The sequence below is a fragment of the Leuciscus leuciscus genome (genome assembly GCF_965113295.1).
Source record: "Leuciscus leuciscus genome assembly, chromosome: 7".
Taxonomy (NCBI): Eukaryota; Metazoa; Chordata; class Actinopteri; order Cypriniformes; family Leuciscidae; genus Leuciscus; species Leuciscus leuciscus.
Genome location: NC_138731.1, coordinates 5,514,254 through 5,530,607, shown reverse-complemented (window position 1 = coordinate 5,530,607; position 16,354 = coordinate 5,514,254). Strand labels below are relative to the sequence as shown.

General features: G+C 38.6%; 2 protein-coding genes across 2 annotated transcripts in view; both read left to right on the top strand.

Moving 5' to 3' along the window:
• Window positions 1-16,354, top strand: part of LOC309503314 (protein NLRC3-like) — a 186,173-nt gene that overhangs the window by 65,429 nt on the left and 104,390 nt on the right. The gene's annotated exons all lie outside the window — the stretch shown is intronic.
• igsf3l (immunoglobulin superfamily, member 3-like) lies at window positions 840-16,170 on the top strand. Its single transcript, XM_082176069.1, has 9 exons — window positions 840-1,130; window positions 7,415-7,783; window positions 8,012-8,428; window positions 8,679-9,077; window positions 9,321-9,704; window positions 9,852-10,226; window positions 13,777-14,160; window positions 14,553-14,936; window positions 15,654-16,170. The coding sequence occupies exons 1-9, from the start codon at window positions 1,025-1,027 to the stop codon at window positions 15,848-15,850; spliced, it is 3,015 nt and encodes a 1,004-aa protein (XP_082032195.1). The 5' UTR covers window positions 840-1,024; the 3' UTR covers window positions 15,851-16,170.

Here is a 16,354-nt window from a genome sequence, read left to right as displayed (position 1 = left end):
TTTTTTTTTTGTGGCGAACTCCCTTAAGTGTGAATGATTGTTGTTTAAATTATTAAATTACATTTTAAACAAATTGTGAACATTATAATCAATATGCACACACACACACACACACACACACACACTAAAGTAAAAAGGGCAACCCGTGGTTCAAAGAGTTTTATAATGTTTGATAATGAGACCAACAAAATCGGTGGAGTAGCTTTTAAATGTAACTCAGAGATGATTAGTAAGATTTCAGTTGTTGTTCACACATGTTCGTGTTGTGTGAACTGTCACAGTCTCTTGCGCCAGAGAACATCATGTTTAGTTGCGCTTGTTGAAACCTGTATCAGGCCCGCTTCCAGAATCAAATCACGGAGGCTGTATAGACAGATGTCAAGTCATACAGATACAAATCTAAAGAACCCTTTTGCTATAAAGAACCTTCTTCTGTTCAATTTAACGATTCTATGTTAAAGGTTCTTTAACCATTGATGCCAATGAAGAACCTTTATTTTTAATATAGTGTATAAGCAACGATTTCACCATAGCAGTGTACAGTGAGACATTAAAGATTGTTTAAATTACAAGTCATCACTTTTAACAAAGTTTTATTTTCTATGAATGTATAAGTCTGCCTTTACATTGCTTTAATGCGTTACTATTTCACCATGTCATATTTCTGTTCCGCGCAGAGTGAATCCAGCATGTGGATGTCACTTCCGAAACTATAGCCTGTAAAACAAGTTTTATTCAATAGATTAGCCTCGAGCGCGAGCCAAGACCGCTCCCTTTACAGTCACTAAGACCTCTGATTGGCCGTTGCGTTCAAAAGATCAACAACTGTGATTGGCTGCATTGCTCATCTCAGCAGAAACACGTTGTACATTTGAGGATCTCCAGAGCGCAAACACAAATACGCACGGCCGCGTTTCCCAAACCTGTTTCGCCAATATATTATTACAGTATCAACTAGCTGAGGGTTTGAGTTATGCTGCTCTCGTAGAACCGGGCCGGACCTGTGTTAACCTGTTCTGAGGAGATGAGGGAGAAAGCGAAAGGATCGATCAGATTAAGGATGTTGGACTTTGGGTGGCGTCTGTGTCACCTGTCGCTGTTGATGTGTCTCACAGGACTCCTGCAGGGGGGTAAGACTGAACACATTACAGATACAGACTGAACTGATCCTTTCATGTTTAAAACGCCTAGAGACGCCTTTGCCCAGGTGTAGGGTGAGTGTCAGGGTACAACTAAAGGCACACCTTAAGATAAATGTTCTTTTCGCTACTCTCATAGTAGCGATATAAATGCGAGGAAAAAGTATATGTTTGTATTGAACATTGGTGGAGCAACATATTTTGTATGGAAATAAATCATAAAAGTGGTTTGTTTGGTTTAAAAGTCTTTTAAATGTATGAGGTTTCAGGGAGGATCTTTCACCCCACTGACACACGAGGTAAAAGGCACACAGTATTAATGCAAATACTTTATCTAAAGTAACATGTTTTTAATAATGTTATTATGTTTTAATAAAGTAATAATGTTGTTATTACTTGTTCAAAACAATCACTTTTGCAAAGTTTGTACTACTTTCTGTTTATTTTGATAAATATAATTATAATTTTTTGTCCAGTAAACATACTGGCATTATAAACTATATATATTTATATAAAAATAAAAAAAAACAATTATTTTAAAAAGTAAAGATTCTGAAAGCATTGAAGGAGATCCTGTTATAATTTTGTGATATTATGTGATATTTTATTTTATTATATGATGTGATTAATATCATATTTTTAAATATGATAGTTTCATTATAAATATGGTGATTATCTCTAAGGTCGACACCCAACTTAATATATGATATTTACCATCTGAATCCGACCATGTCATGTCAACAAATTTAATTATTGTTTCTTTTGCCTTTTACCCCAAATACCATACTTTTATATATTCTTCTGTTACTGAAAAACTGTTGCTTTAATTACCTTGAAAAATAAAAATAAAATAATAATAATAATTTTTTGTGATTCTCATTTGCTAATTTAATCTACAACATAAAAAAAAAAAAAAATCAAATATTTGATTAAATTAGTGCAGAATCAACTTTGCGCTGAAGTTATCACAAAATAATCCCAGATCGGGTGATCAGGATCCTGATCCGAAGCTTATGCAAAGAAAAATTCCTAGCAAGCAGCTTTGAGCATAAGTTGAAAGATGAACATTTAAGGGGCAATGTACAGTCATTCCACATACTAAGCTTTTCACTAAATAAATAATTATGTGGACATGAAATATTGATTTGATTTGATTTTTAAAATCTGCATTCCATACAACCATCCCTGCATTACATTGTAAAACAATCATTCTGGCAACAAGGTGAACATGCGTACTTATGCCTAAAAGTGCTCTTTTTGTAAAGGTTATGGATTCTAAAAAACGTTGGGTGGAAAGTAACCCGGTTTGGGTTGTTTTGCAATCAACTGATTGGTCAAATATAGACAAATCCAACCGTGGGTTATTCTAGTTTAGCATGTTGGGTTGGTCTTTAAACTCACCGTAAAGGTTAATGTATGCTAGTTCATTTTACAGTAATACTAGCTTGTTTGTACCTCATATATGGGATAATATTACCAGATATTCCCAGATTACAATTTTGTAAAATACACAGCAGAGCAACTATTGTGTTTACATGATACAACCTTTATTTTGGATGAAAACAGTTCAGTTTTTATTAATGTATACCTACATTTAAACTTGTTTAACAAACATTTTAGAAATAAACATTTAACATTTAAGAGTAACATTTCAAGTGTAATCAACCGTTCTCTATTATCTATGGAAGCTTGTTTCCGCCACTGAATAAAACATAAAAAGGATAATTGCACATTTTTTCTTGCAGTTGCATTTACATCTCTCAGTTCTGATAAATGCGTGATTTAAACTCGCATTTGTGAGTTATAAAGTCATAATTGTGATATATAAACTCACAATTGTAAGAAAATGTCAGAATTGTGAGCCGACTTTTTCTCCTCAGAATTAAACTTTATAACTCAGAATTTAAGCGAGTTTAAAAAAGCCAGAATTGTGAGATAAAAAGTCGCAATGATCTTTAAAAAATAAATTATTTCATGGTGGAAACAAGCTTCCATAGTTATCTCTTTTCTACCGAAATGGTGCAGGTTTTCGGGCCGATGAGCTGCCGGATTCTGAGCCTGTTCTGCACTGTAAAATCTAATTAGTTGGACTTACTTAAAAAAAGCATGCAAACCGACTGCCTTAAAAAAAGCAAGTAAAGTGAAATAGGAATAGTGGTAATGACAAATGCTTAGTTACTATAGTTCACTTACTCAAGAGTTCTAGTAACTAAAAAAGAACTGTAGAGAGTACTTGATCATTTACTTTAAATAAATGATAACTGTTACCATTGTTGTGATTTGCAGGCTGAATGTTGAAGTCTGTGTGACTCAAGTATGATCAATTGCAAGATTGTCACAAATGTAGAGGGATCATATAAACCCAATTAACACAAGTTTCACAAGGTGTGTAGGACATAAGTGTTAGCAACAAAATTATAAAAGATCATTAATTGACATGAAATATGTTATACATCATTCATTCATACATATATATATATATATATATATATATATATATATATATATATATATATAATATATATAAAATATATATATATATATATATATATATATATATATATATATATATATTACTTCTCTTCCTTTGAAACCGGACAACTGATTTCTTGTTGCAATCGCTGCATCAATGGGAAGAGAATTACAATAGCATAAATTAAGTTCCAAGTGCCCAACCAAAGGGATCACTATAATCGCCATAATGGTGACTAAAACATTTTAGGAAAATCAACATCAATTTATGAAGTCAGGTTATGTGATGTTCTCTCAAATGTATCAGTTGTATTAAAATGTCAAGATGACTTTGGTAAATGAGTGAATGCAAACAGAGTCCATTAAGTGAAAAGTCCATTAAGATTTTCCCCGCCTCAAAAACCACACTCAAACTAATCAATTAATCTTAACTTGGGTTTTCTTAGTAAACAAAGCATATAGTATGTGAATAGTACAGATTTGTACAGTTAAGACATTAAGTAAAGTTAACTAAAAAGTGTTAGTTAGAATCACTGTTGGATTTTACAGTGTGGGCTGATGTTCGGCGGAGCAACTGCAAACCTCAGACTGCCGTTTCTGATAGCCGAAAGATGTTGTCACATGACTCCCTATCACCTGGACATAAACAAAGTACAGAGTTCTGACAACATATTTTAATGTCCAAAGTAATTAGATTAAGTATAATAATTGTAAAAAATCATCATGCAAAATGGCCGATGCTAACTGACACTTTTTGCTGACTGATATCTCATCCCTGTATGTTGCATTTCATAAAATAAAATAATTTGTAACACAGTTAAAAACTTGTATAAACTACAAAAATGTATTTCTCCAAAGAAGTGCATGGATTCGTCACTGCTCTCTCCTGAAGCGGATGCAGGAAGCCCACACTCTAACTCAACGGCTGGGTTGTTCAGTAAGCAGACAGACTGGCTAAACCACCATCTGCTAGCCACCTCACGTCACAGAAGTCAGATAAATGCAAGCACAGCGACTCTTTCTGTGACAGGGCGCATAGCTACTGTCACGGCAGCGATGCGCTACCTATTCCAGTTCACAAAGACTGAGTGCAAATGTTGCCTGTATTTGTTTGTTTAGCGTGTTAATGTGTTCTGTTAATCCTCATACTGTTTCAAATCAGCGGTTAACCTAGCCTTTCATCAAAACCCCCACAGTAATCCCGTAGCTTTCGTGTGCACACTTATAATATCTAATACTACGGTGATTTATATGCTATAGCTACTACTATCAATACATATCTTACTGTTTAAAACCATGCCATTTACTTCACAATCATAACCAGTTACAATAACCACGCAACACATGTCTTTGTTAATTATGTATCTGTTTATTTAGTTTAAAAGGAACATAGCTTTGACATACCATCTTTGTGTCTTGCTGGCGTCTCCTGTTTGTTTGTGTAAAGGAATATTTGCCGCAATTGTGGGGTTTAAATGACGCTATGACTTCCGGGTCAATACAAAGTGACCCGGAGTTTGAGTTATACATTTTTTTAGCTGTTAATATGACTTGTGGCTTTGCCAAATGTTAGCTGTAACCATAGAAATAATATTCTGTAATTTTCTAGTTTTATAGATGTATCATTTTGGCTGTTTTTAAGCATTTATGGCCTATTCACCTGAGCCACCCCTGTATTGTAATATTGTGTTGGTATGTGCCAATTCCAGGGGTGCCTTCAGGACATAAAGACTAATAGCTTAAATCTCTCTGGGTGAGCGTGAGGTGAGAGGACATAAGTCTGTCGATGCTCTAAGTATAGTGGCTTGTGCAAAGGTCAATTTCTAAGCAGCTGCAAAATTTTGATGTTTTTTGTTCATTTTTATTGCCTTTCTTTGGCCTTAATTGGGGTAAATAAAAAGATCCCATCTGTTCAAACTCATCCAACTTCTCCTGAGTGCTTACATCTGCTCACGACGACTCAGTCACATCTACCCTCAACACTTTCACCTAGATATCATCAGTAGGGGCTTTTGCACCAGGTAGTTCTAGGAACTCAGTTATAGGAACTAGCCACCAGGGTTGTTCCTCGAGAACTAATGGTTCCCCTAGGGCCGTTTTCCTGGTTACATTCGCACCGCCAGTATGAACTCTGAAGTGACGTAAGCTTGATGTTGTGAGAACGCCAGAGCCTGAGCTTACACTGCTCACAATCTCTGTCTTCATCCTGTCTAATACGTTATTAGATAGAACTGTTATACAATGAAAGTAAACATTATATGAAAAAGTATTAGCGTTTTGTGTGGTTGATGCTCAAATGATGTTTTGCTTTGTCCCCTCAAAGTTGCGTTAAATTTTCTCCTTTGCAAAAGTAGTGTTGTCAAAAGAACCGACTTCGATACCAAGTCGGTACTGAAATAAAAAAAAAAAAGTGATGCTTTTAGCGCTGTTGTGCGTAATCGTAAACACCTCTGATTGCTCATTGTTCTCATGGGCTCATCAGACATGTCTGTGGTTGGCTACAATGATCAGCGCTTCAAAAACATGTTGTAAATATACTTAAATAACCAAGCGCTTACACAGCACATAGGAGCATTTGAAAGCAGGCATCTAGTAGCGGACCGGTCCACTGATAGACGCCGCTCCCGCTTTTAAAACACTTTCAAACACTTCTGTGTGCTCTCAATCGCTCCCGTACGTTGATCATTGTAGCCAGTAACAGACATATCCAACGAGCGCGTGTACACAATGGGCAATCAGAGGAGTTTACGATTCCGCTCAACAGCGCTCAAAGCATCACATTTTTCATATTTCAGCAGCGACTTGGTTCCAAAGTCTTTACTTTTGACATCACATGTAACAAGGTTAGTTTTTCAGGGAAAGAGGCAGGAACTGGCAAACATTCAATAACTTTAATATCCAAAATAAACAAACACAAAACAAAAGTAAAAGCTCCAAGCCTGGTCCTCTATCGTCCCTCACTGTCATCGCTCCTCCTTTTATGCTGCTGAAACTGCCCCGTGAGAACTCGAGACTGGTGCGCTGTGCAGGTGACACTCATTAACACTCGGGCCACGGGGAGAGCGGGATTAAGAGATTTTTGGTCCATTTCCCAAAACATACTGCCATCCAGTCCTCCACCAGCTGGGGGAACTCCTCCGCAGTGCCTGGTGGTGGACCTGGATAGCCCTCGGTGGACGGCCCATGACTCCTCTGCTGACTGGTGGACGGCAACGGCTCCTCCGGGTTCGGGCAGTCGGCAGGAGTCCTCCCCATCATGGCGGAGAGCAGCAGGCCTTAGCAAACGGCCACGACTCTTGGATGGTCTCCTCCAGAACCGAGGCGGATGGCAGCGAGATAGTCCAAACCCCCCGCCAACTCACTCCAGCCCACTGCTTTGAGTGTCAGTGGTGGCAGATTGAACTCTGTTTGCATCATTGAATCATTTTGCTGTTATCTCTACAAAGCTGCTTTTGAAACAATCGGTATTGTTTAAAGCATTAAATAAATAAAGGTGACTTGACTTGACTTATGTCAGAGGGTGGAGGAGGGGTGTATTGTTACTTTCAACTGTGAGTGAGATTGACAACGGCTGGGTTAAAAAAGAAGAAACAAAACAAAACAAAAACACCTACAGGCAAAATCCAGCATTTGGGGAGTTTTTGGACATACTACCACGTAAAAAAGAGAATGTGTTGGTGCAGTTATGTGCATCCTGTTCATCTCGTCACATTTAATGTCACTCCACATTTCAGTTTATTTAATGTATGCTACTTAACAAGTCTTCCTAACAATTTCCCTGTCTGATGCATCTCTCCACACAGATCTGTGCTACGGTCAGCGTCTGGTCCAGATCCAGGAAGGTCCTCTGTATAGAGTGCAAGGATACCCCATCTCCATATCCTGTAATGTTAGTGGGTTTAAAGGCTCATCTCTGCAGGATTTTGAATTTAAGGTCAAGAAATCAAACGTGGATATAAATATCATCAGTACTAAAGAGACAGACTTTGCCTTCGCAAAGTACTCCAATAGAGTAAGGGAAAAAGATATTGAGATTGAGAGGTTGTCAGGATCTTCAGTTCTCTTGAGGATAAAAAATTTGCTGGAAGGGGATGCTGGTGATATCTTCTGTCAAACCCCAAACACAGATGGCAGATTTTTCGGAAGTTATGAAGCAGAAACAAAACTTAATGGTAAGATATTTCTTTATCATTGGCAGATCTATATCTAGAGAAATCCATCTAGCATCCATTGACATTTCCATTCATCCGAACAGAAGATGATCGGCTATAAGCTGAAGTTGTACATATATTTATTTGAATCACTATTATATCAGCCATCAGTTACTCTCCAGATATTGGTATTGAAAACACATAATGGTCGACCATTTGTTACTAATGTTTTCAATACAAAATCCACAGTGATTGAGGACAACCTGAAGGCATCATACTCTGGCTCTTCCTCTCAGAGCTTGTCTGAAGGTGATCCTCTTCAGCTTGAGTGCCAGGTCTCCAGTGAAACTTATCAGCACACCCATCTGTCAGTCCGCTGGTTTCTCCACAGTGAAGCGGATGAGAACCCCCGACCAATCATCACTCTGGACAAAGATCTGACTGTAAAGCCAGGAGCTGGATTTGAGGATCGCTACCGCAGAGGTCTTATCAGCATGGATAAGGTGGAGGACACAACCTTCAGACTGAAGATGTTGCAAGTGCAGCAGTCAGACCAGGGGAAAATCTACTGCAAAGCCAGTGAGTGGATCCAAGACCCAGACCGTTCCTGGACAGAGATTGCTCACAAAACCAGCACACCATGTAACGTGGAGGTCAAACAAATTGGTAAGATTTATATTTTGTAATTTAAACCAGAGTTTCTCAACTGGTTTTGCTTCAGGACCCAGACTTTACACCTAGTGACCCAACAGAATTTAGAGTAGAAAAGTAAAAAAAAATGTCCTTAAAATGTTGATATTCATTCATATTTATCTACACATTTTTCTAAATGTCTCTTAAATTTCAGTAATTTTATGCTCTCTGCTGTCAATAATTTACAGTACAATTACAATTGCTTTTTCCTGTGTTTCATAAGTGGCTGAGGCAGGTTCGTTCAGTGTCTATATGAAGGCCTCAAAGGAGGCCCTACAGGTGGGAGATGCCCTGGACATCCACTGCAGTGTGAAGGCACAGAGTCTTCCTGGTCATTTATTTTCGGTGACCTGGCTGAAGGACCAGAAGAACGTGGCTCAGATTGGATCTTCTGGGATGCTCACCGTGTTTGACAGTTATAAAGAGAGAGAGAATGCAGCAGAGATGAGAGCAGTGAAAAGCAGTCACACGGACTACTTGCTGACCATCCGTTCGGCTAGGGCTGAAGACCAGGGCCAATACCAGTGTGAAGTATGGCAGGAAGACATGAATGATGATGGCACCTTCAGAAAAATACAAAAACAACTGTCCAGTCCAGAGACTGTGAGCATCACCGCCAAAGGTAAATAATGCTACAGTGTTTCTCCTCTACAGTCAAGTGGACTTTACTGTGTTGCAATTCAGTTGCTTAGGTGTTCTGGTCATTTCCACTGTCAAGAACATCCTAGACATCTACCGTGTAATGAGACATATAATTATTATTTATAACAAATTTATAAATACACAGATAAAAATAAATAATTCAATTATATGGTATTGCATCACAAGACACTGACATTGCCTGTTTATTTGCCTGTCTGGTCAGAGAGTGATCTGACGCTGGTCATGATGATGGAGGATGCTGTGACGGAGGGAGATACTCTACAGGTCACCTGCTCGGTGTCCAGATCCAACGGTCCTTTATCAGTGTCATGGCAACACAAGAAAGACTCAGGGGATTCCTTCAGTGATGTGATTAGTCTGACCCATGAGGGAGTGATGAAAGATATTGGGACAAAGTATCAGAGCAGACATGTTCAAACACTCCATTCTCCAGCTGGAAACTTTACCCTGGAGATCGGTGCATCTGCAACATCTGACAGTGGCGAATACAGGTGCAGTGTGTCTGAATGGACCGTACAGAGCAATGGAGAGATGACGAAAGCCAACACCCAGTCTCAGCAAAAAGCCATTTCGGTTAATTCTGTTGGTAAGTTTACTATATAATCACACATTATTCTCAGGATCAGAGAAACTGTCTAGATATGCTGACATAAATTCTTTGTCATAAATTATATTTCTACTGCATGTTACTGATACCAGAGTATGAATAATCACTGCAGACATTTCTTTTCAGAATCTTTAATGAAGGTGACCTTGATAAGTCGTACAACAAATGTGCATATCAATTCTTCAGTAGAATTACTATGTATAGTCAAAGGGCCTAAAGTGTCTCTGGCTGTACGCTGGATGTTTCGGCCCCCCAATTCAACTGTACAAACGAATATTTTATCCATACGCCACAGTGGAGAAATCGCCTGGGGAGCAGATCAGAGAAACTATCAGCTGTCCATTCAGGCACAGCCGTCAGCCACACATTTTTTGCTCATTGTGCCACAAGCCAGCAAGCAACATGAAGGACAGTACCAGTGCCAAGTTGATGCCTATCAAAAGTATGTACAGAAAGCCATGAAGAACTCCAACCCGCTGGCGGTGACTGTACAAAAACCTGGTAAATACAGCCGTTTATTAAAAAATAATGTATTAAAGTGAACGTTCGCCGATTATAATGGCACTTTGTATTGTTACAATGTCAGTAGTATATGGAAATTAACAATGACTTTCTGAGTAAACTGAATACTCTTTCTTAAACATGTTACGTGGGCCAACAAATTCCTGTTTATTTGACAGCAAATGTCCACCGGATGAAGCAAAATGCAGTTTATTTCATTTTCCCCCCCTCCATTTGGCCTAAAACACTGTGTCATCCATAGTTTTCAATTCATAGTCATCCAGTTTGAAATGTTGACTACGCTGGATCCTTCACTGGACACAGAAAATAACTCACTCCCTCTAAACATTTACTCTTTCAGTTCTTGCACTCGGGAACAATACATTTCGACACCATTTTGACTAAGAAGTATTTCCTACTAAAGCAAGGCTGTATTTGACTCAGGTCAAGCCTATCCAATAGGAGCAGACTGGGAGTGGCCTTGGACTGCAACATGCTCTGTGCATTATGGGTGTTTTCTTACCTATTTGGCAAAAGAGTAAAGAACAGCTCTTTCTCTCTAGACAACAGGTTTTCTCTAGTCAGCTAGCACAGATTTACAGCCTTTCAAGGCCTTTCTACAGCCTTTCTGGGCAGCTAAGTTTTATAAGAAGCCCACTTTGCCAGCGGTGAATTACCCCTTTAAGAAGATATACAGTGGGTACGGAAAGTATTCAGACCCCCTTAAATTTTTCACTCTTTGTTATATTGCAGCCATTTGCTAAAATCATTTAAGTTCATTTTTCCCCCTCATTATTGTACACACAGCACCCCATATTGACAGAAAAACACAGAATTGTTGACATTTTTGCACATTTATTAAAAAAGAAAAACTGAAATATCACATGGTCCTATGTATTCAGACCCTTTGCTCAGTATTTAGTAGAAGCACCCTTTTGATCTAATACAGCCATGAGTCTTTTTGGGAAAGATGCAACAAGTTTTTCACACCTGGATTTGGGTATCCTCTGCCATTCCTCCTTGCAGATCCTCTCCAGTTCTGTCAGGTTGGATGGTAAACGTTGGTGGACGTTTACCAACCTCAGGTCTCTCCAGAGATGCTCAATTGGGTTTAAGTCAGGGCTCTGGCTGGGCCATTCAAGAACAGTCACGGAGTTGTTGTGAAGCCACTCCTTCGTTATTTTAGCTGTGTGCTTAGGGTCATTGTCTTGTTGGAAGGTGAACCTTCGGCCCAGTCTGAGGTCCAGAGCACTCTGGAGAAGGTTTTCGTCCAGGATATCCCTGTACTTGGCCGCATTCATCTTTCCCTCGATTGCAACCAGTCGTCCTGTCCCTGCAGCTGAAAAACACCCCCACAGCATGATGCTGCCACCACCATGCTTCACTGTTGAGACTGTATTGGACAGGTGATGAGCAGTGCCTGGTTTTCTCCACACATACCGTTTGGAATTAAGGCCAAAAAGTTCTATCTTGGTCTCATCAGACCAGAGAATCTTATTTATCACCATCTTGGAGTCCTTCAGGTGTGCTTTCATGTGTCTTGCACTGAGGAGAGGCTTCCGTCGGGCCACTCTGCCATAAAGCCCCGACTGGTGGATGGCTGCAGTGATGGTTGACTTACTACAACTTTCTCCCATCTCCCGACTGCATCTCTGGAGCTCAGCCACAGTGATCTTTGGGTTCTTCTTTACCTCTCTCACCAAGGCTCTTCTCCCCCGATAGCTCAGTTTGGCCGGAAGGCCAGCTCTAGGAAGGGTTCTGGTCGTCCCACATGTCTTCCATTTAAGGATTATGGAGGCCACTGTGCTCTTAGGAACCTTAAGTGCAGCAGAATTTTTTTTTGTAACCTTGGCCAGATCTGTGCCTTGCCACAATTCTGTCTCTGAGTTCTTCAGGCAATTCCTTTGACCTCATGATTCTCATTTGCTCTGACATGCACTGTGAGCTGTAAGGTCTTATATAGACAGGTGTGTGGCTTTCCTAATCAAGTCCAATCAGTATAATCAAACACAGCTGGACTCTAATGAAGGTGTAGAACCATCTCAATGATGATCAGAAGAAATGGACAGCACCTGAGTTAAATATATGAGTGTCACAGCAAAGGGTCTGAATACTTAGGACCATGTGATATTTCAGTTTTTCTTTTTTAATAAATGTGCAAAAATGTAAAAAAATTCTGTGTTTTTCTGTCAATATGGGGTGCTGTGTGTACAATAATGAGGAAAAAAAATGAACTTACATGATTTTAGCAAATGGCTGCAATATAACAAAGAGTGAAAAATGTAAGGGGGTCTGAATACTTTCCGTACCCACTGTACTCTATGACAAATGTTTGGACATACTCTTTTCTTTATACTCTTTAGCCCAATCCTTCCCCTGACCCAACCTGGTCCTATTTTATTTGAACGTGCTCTTGTCATAGTGTAATTACACAAATAAGTACTGAGTAATATTAATTAACAACATGTAGCCTACTCACTATGATTTAGGTCAAATAAAGCGTTGCCACCAACCTCAGTAGCAGCAAATGCAAATCTAGCAAAAATGTATGTGTCAGTTGTGGGTGTTGAGAATGCGCACGACAAAGGAGTAAGAGAAAAAAAAAATACTTTATTATAATACACAAACTAAAACTTTTGAGATAGCTGTAGAATAGCAAACACGAACTGAGGAAACTAGGGGCTTGAATACACAGGGAGAGTAAACAAGGTAAAAACGGAACAGGAGTTAAATTGTTAAGAACTTAGGAGACTTACTAGGGAACTAAGACAAACAGGAACACAGAAACTAAACAAAACAAAGCATACATGTGACAGAATACACAATAACCGCATTATACCAAATGTTACATTTTGCAAATAGTTACACCTAGTGCCAGATTTACTAAACAGGGCAAATTCGTGCGTGAGAGCCCCAAACGTGAGGGCGAGCGCGAGCGCAATTCCATAAAAGCGCAGATGGGAGTGGAAAGTTCTGCGTGTGATCTACTGACGACGCGCAAATTAAAGAACACAGACGCAGTCAAATGCAAATCTACCAGTCTGGTTTAAGACGTGCTTTTTTGGGGGGCAGTAAATAATGGTGCATTGCATAACTTTTATTTTTTACTATTTATTATTATTTTTAAATAGAAATACAGTAATACAGTAGAAAATAGCAATACTGAATGAGTAGGAATGTCAGAATTTTTCACTGTTATTAACTATAGACACCAGGTCTATCAAACCATGACTCAGGCAGCACGAACACTAATGGGCATGCCAACATATATATTTAAGAGACTACTACAAAACAGAATTAAGTAAACTAAATGAAATGCATTTTAAAACAGATGCATGTAAATTAAAAGACAGAACTTTTGTAACTGTCTTTTCCCAGAGCTCTTCCTTGAACAGTTTCCTTTATTCCTTGTTTAGAGCATTTTCCTATTTTGTCTTTGAACACGCTGTGTAAAATATTGCCTAAAGCATTGAGACGACTGTAGATTCAGCAGTTGGTTGAATATCTTGTTTTTTCTCTATTCTCCTCATTTTGAAATGTTTCCCAACAGTCAGCAAGATGAGCCTGTCCAAACTCAAGTCTCGCCTGGAAACCACTGTCAACACTGATGCTAAGATTGAATGCTCAGTCCTGACGACAACCACAGATACCTCTCGTTTCACGATAACATGGATGATTGGGTCCCAGATGCTCTTAACTATGGACCTAGATGCTGTTGTCAAGTTTGGCCCTGCAGCTGGACTAGAGATGGACCAGAGAATCCGTATGGAAGTAAGACAGAAACAGACCTTCCAGCTGACTCTCCATCAGGTCAGAACATCTGACAGTGGACAGTATCGCTGTGAGGTGGAAGAGTGGCTTCAGGATCCTCTTGGTGACTGGTATTCCCTAAAGAACATGTCTGGTTCCACAGAGCTTGTTGTCAAAGAGAAAGGTAAAACAAACAACACATTTACTTTATTGCAATTGCCTTTTCACTGAATTTGTATGGAACTGTCAGTGGGACATAAGCTTATTGTACAAAAATGTTTGAATGAGATCATACAAATTCATATGAATTAGCCACCAATTCACCAAAACATAAAATAGTTAGGAATTGCCATGAAATGGCCTTGGATTCAGGACAGTCGTTACCACGTAGGCATTTTTAACTTCATGTCACCAAAAATATCAAAAATTGCAGAAATTAAATCATCATACAAGAGATGTATTCAAATCATTACATTTATGGATTTATGTAAATTATGTATTTTTGAATAAATTAAGAAATTCAGACAAAAAAATTATTTTGTTTTTTTAAAACTTTGATGTGTTTGATTTAAACAGAAAGTAAACTGTATGTTAAGAAGGAGAACCGAATGCTCAACTTCACCAATCATCAGGCTGGGTTCACCGTTGACTGTGACATTGAGTCACAGTCCAGTGATAAGTCTACCTTTGAGGTCACCTGGTTCAAGGTTCAGGAGGACGGACCAGTCGCTATATACACTGCCAGGCGTGATGGTACCTTACACAGTCTAATCGGTGATAAACAGCTGGTGTTTGGACGACCACTTGCTACACACTACAAACTGACTGTGCTGCAGATCCACCCCACTGATGTGGGGAAATACTACTGTCAGGTCGAGGAGTATCTTCCAACTGCTGACAACTGGAGGAAATTGGTTTCAGATAAATCTGGAGAGCTCTCTGTCCATGTCCACACTGAAGGTAACTATCTACAAACTAACATGTCTTTATACTAAACAAATTGAGTCATTTTGATAATTTCCACTAGGATTGAGTCACTAAATTAGACTGCTCACATCCCTTCAACCACATGGTGACCATGTTTTCACCAAGTTGGACATGTTCCTGGAACAACATCCCAATCAGCCAATATGATTTTAGGGTTAGGGGTGATGTAAGGATCAGGCTTGTACACCATTTACATCAACATTTAATCTCCCTCTAATTTTAGATAGGTTAAATTAAATAGGTCCATATTGTGCTTTTAAGGGGCATACTACACCAGTAAAACAGCTGTTATAATATAATATAATATAATATTTGTAATTATAATTTGCTTGTAAGAACAAAAAAAAAAAGCATAACTGAAACTGAATATAAGGCAACTTTTAAATGGCCATCATTGTGAAAACAATAATAACAATAATAAGAAAATAATATCTGTACAATGTTAACCAACCAAACCTTGACCCCATGGCAAACCCAAATATGTAAAACATGGAAATATTTGGTGACTTGGTGGTGTTCTGTTTGTCTAAAGGGATGGGCTTCTCTTGTTGTATTCAAAAGAAAAGAATAATAATAAATAAAATAAAAACACTTAAAGCACATTCAACCATAAATGTAATATATACACAAAACCGCAAATATTTGTCTTTTCCAAAAAACAACAATCTAACATTTGATTTGTTTTTTTAGGTGATGCTGAAATATCGATTGACTGGTTATTAATAACACTGGGAATCACTATTCCTCTGATTTGTTTTCTTGTATTGGTTATAATATTGTTGTTGACAAGGAAGCACAAGAGGAATTCTGATCAGAAGAAAAAGAAAGCCGGTCTGTGGGCCGAAAACCACCCCCTTAATGCTGTGCCAAAGACTTCTGCCAGGTGACCTACCACGGCTGCAGTTTTAATCATACAGCCCTGTGACACACAAAGTACTGTTACTGTCACAATCTGTGTTTCTTCTTTTAATTTGTAGATCATTGTTTCCTGTTTCCTTTGTTCCCGTTACGTAATGATAACGCATTGGTTCATTGATTACACACACATTTTCCTCAGTAGTTCTCTGTGTATTTAATGCCTTCAACTCGGTCACTCTTTGTCTGATATTGTCTGTGCTTGTGCACACTGTTGTGTTGCCTTCCTGTTTTGTATTAGTAATTTTTTAATTACTCTTTTGTTTTGTTAAATAAAGTACGCTGCACTTTAGATCCACTTCACCTCGTGACAGAAAACCCAGACTGAAGAAAGGATTTATTATTATATTTATTATTTATTATAAAATGGATCTAGCAGCAGTACAAATCCTCCTCCTCTCACAGGGGTATCGCTTCCTCTAGGATCACAGAGAGAGCATTTTAGGTCTGGTCCATCTCGTTAGCTCCAATGGCAG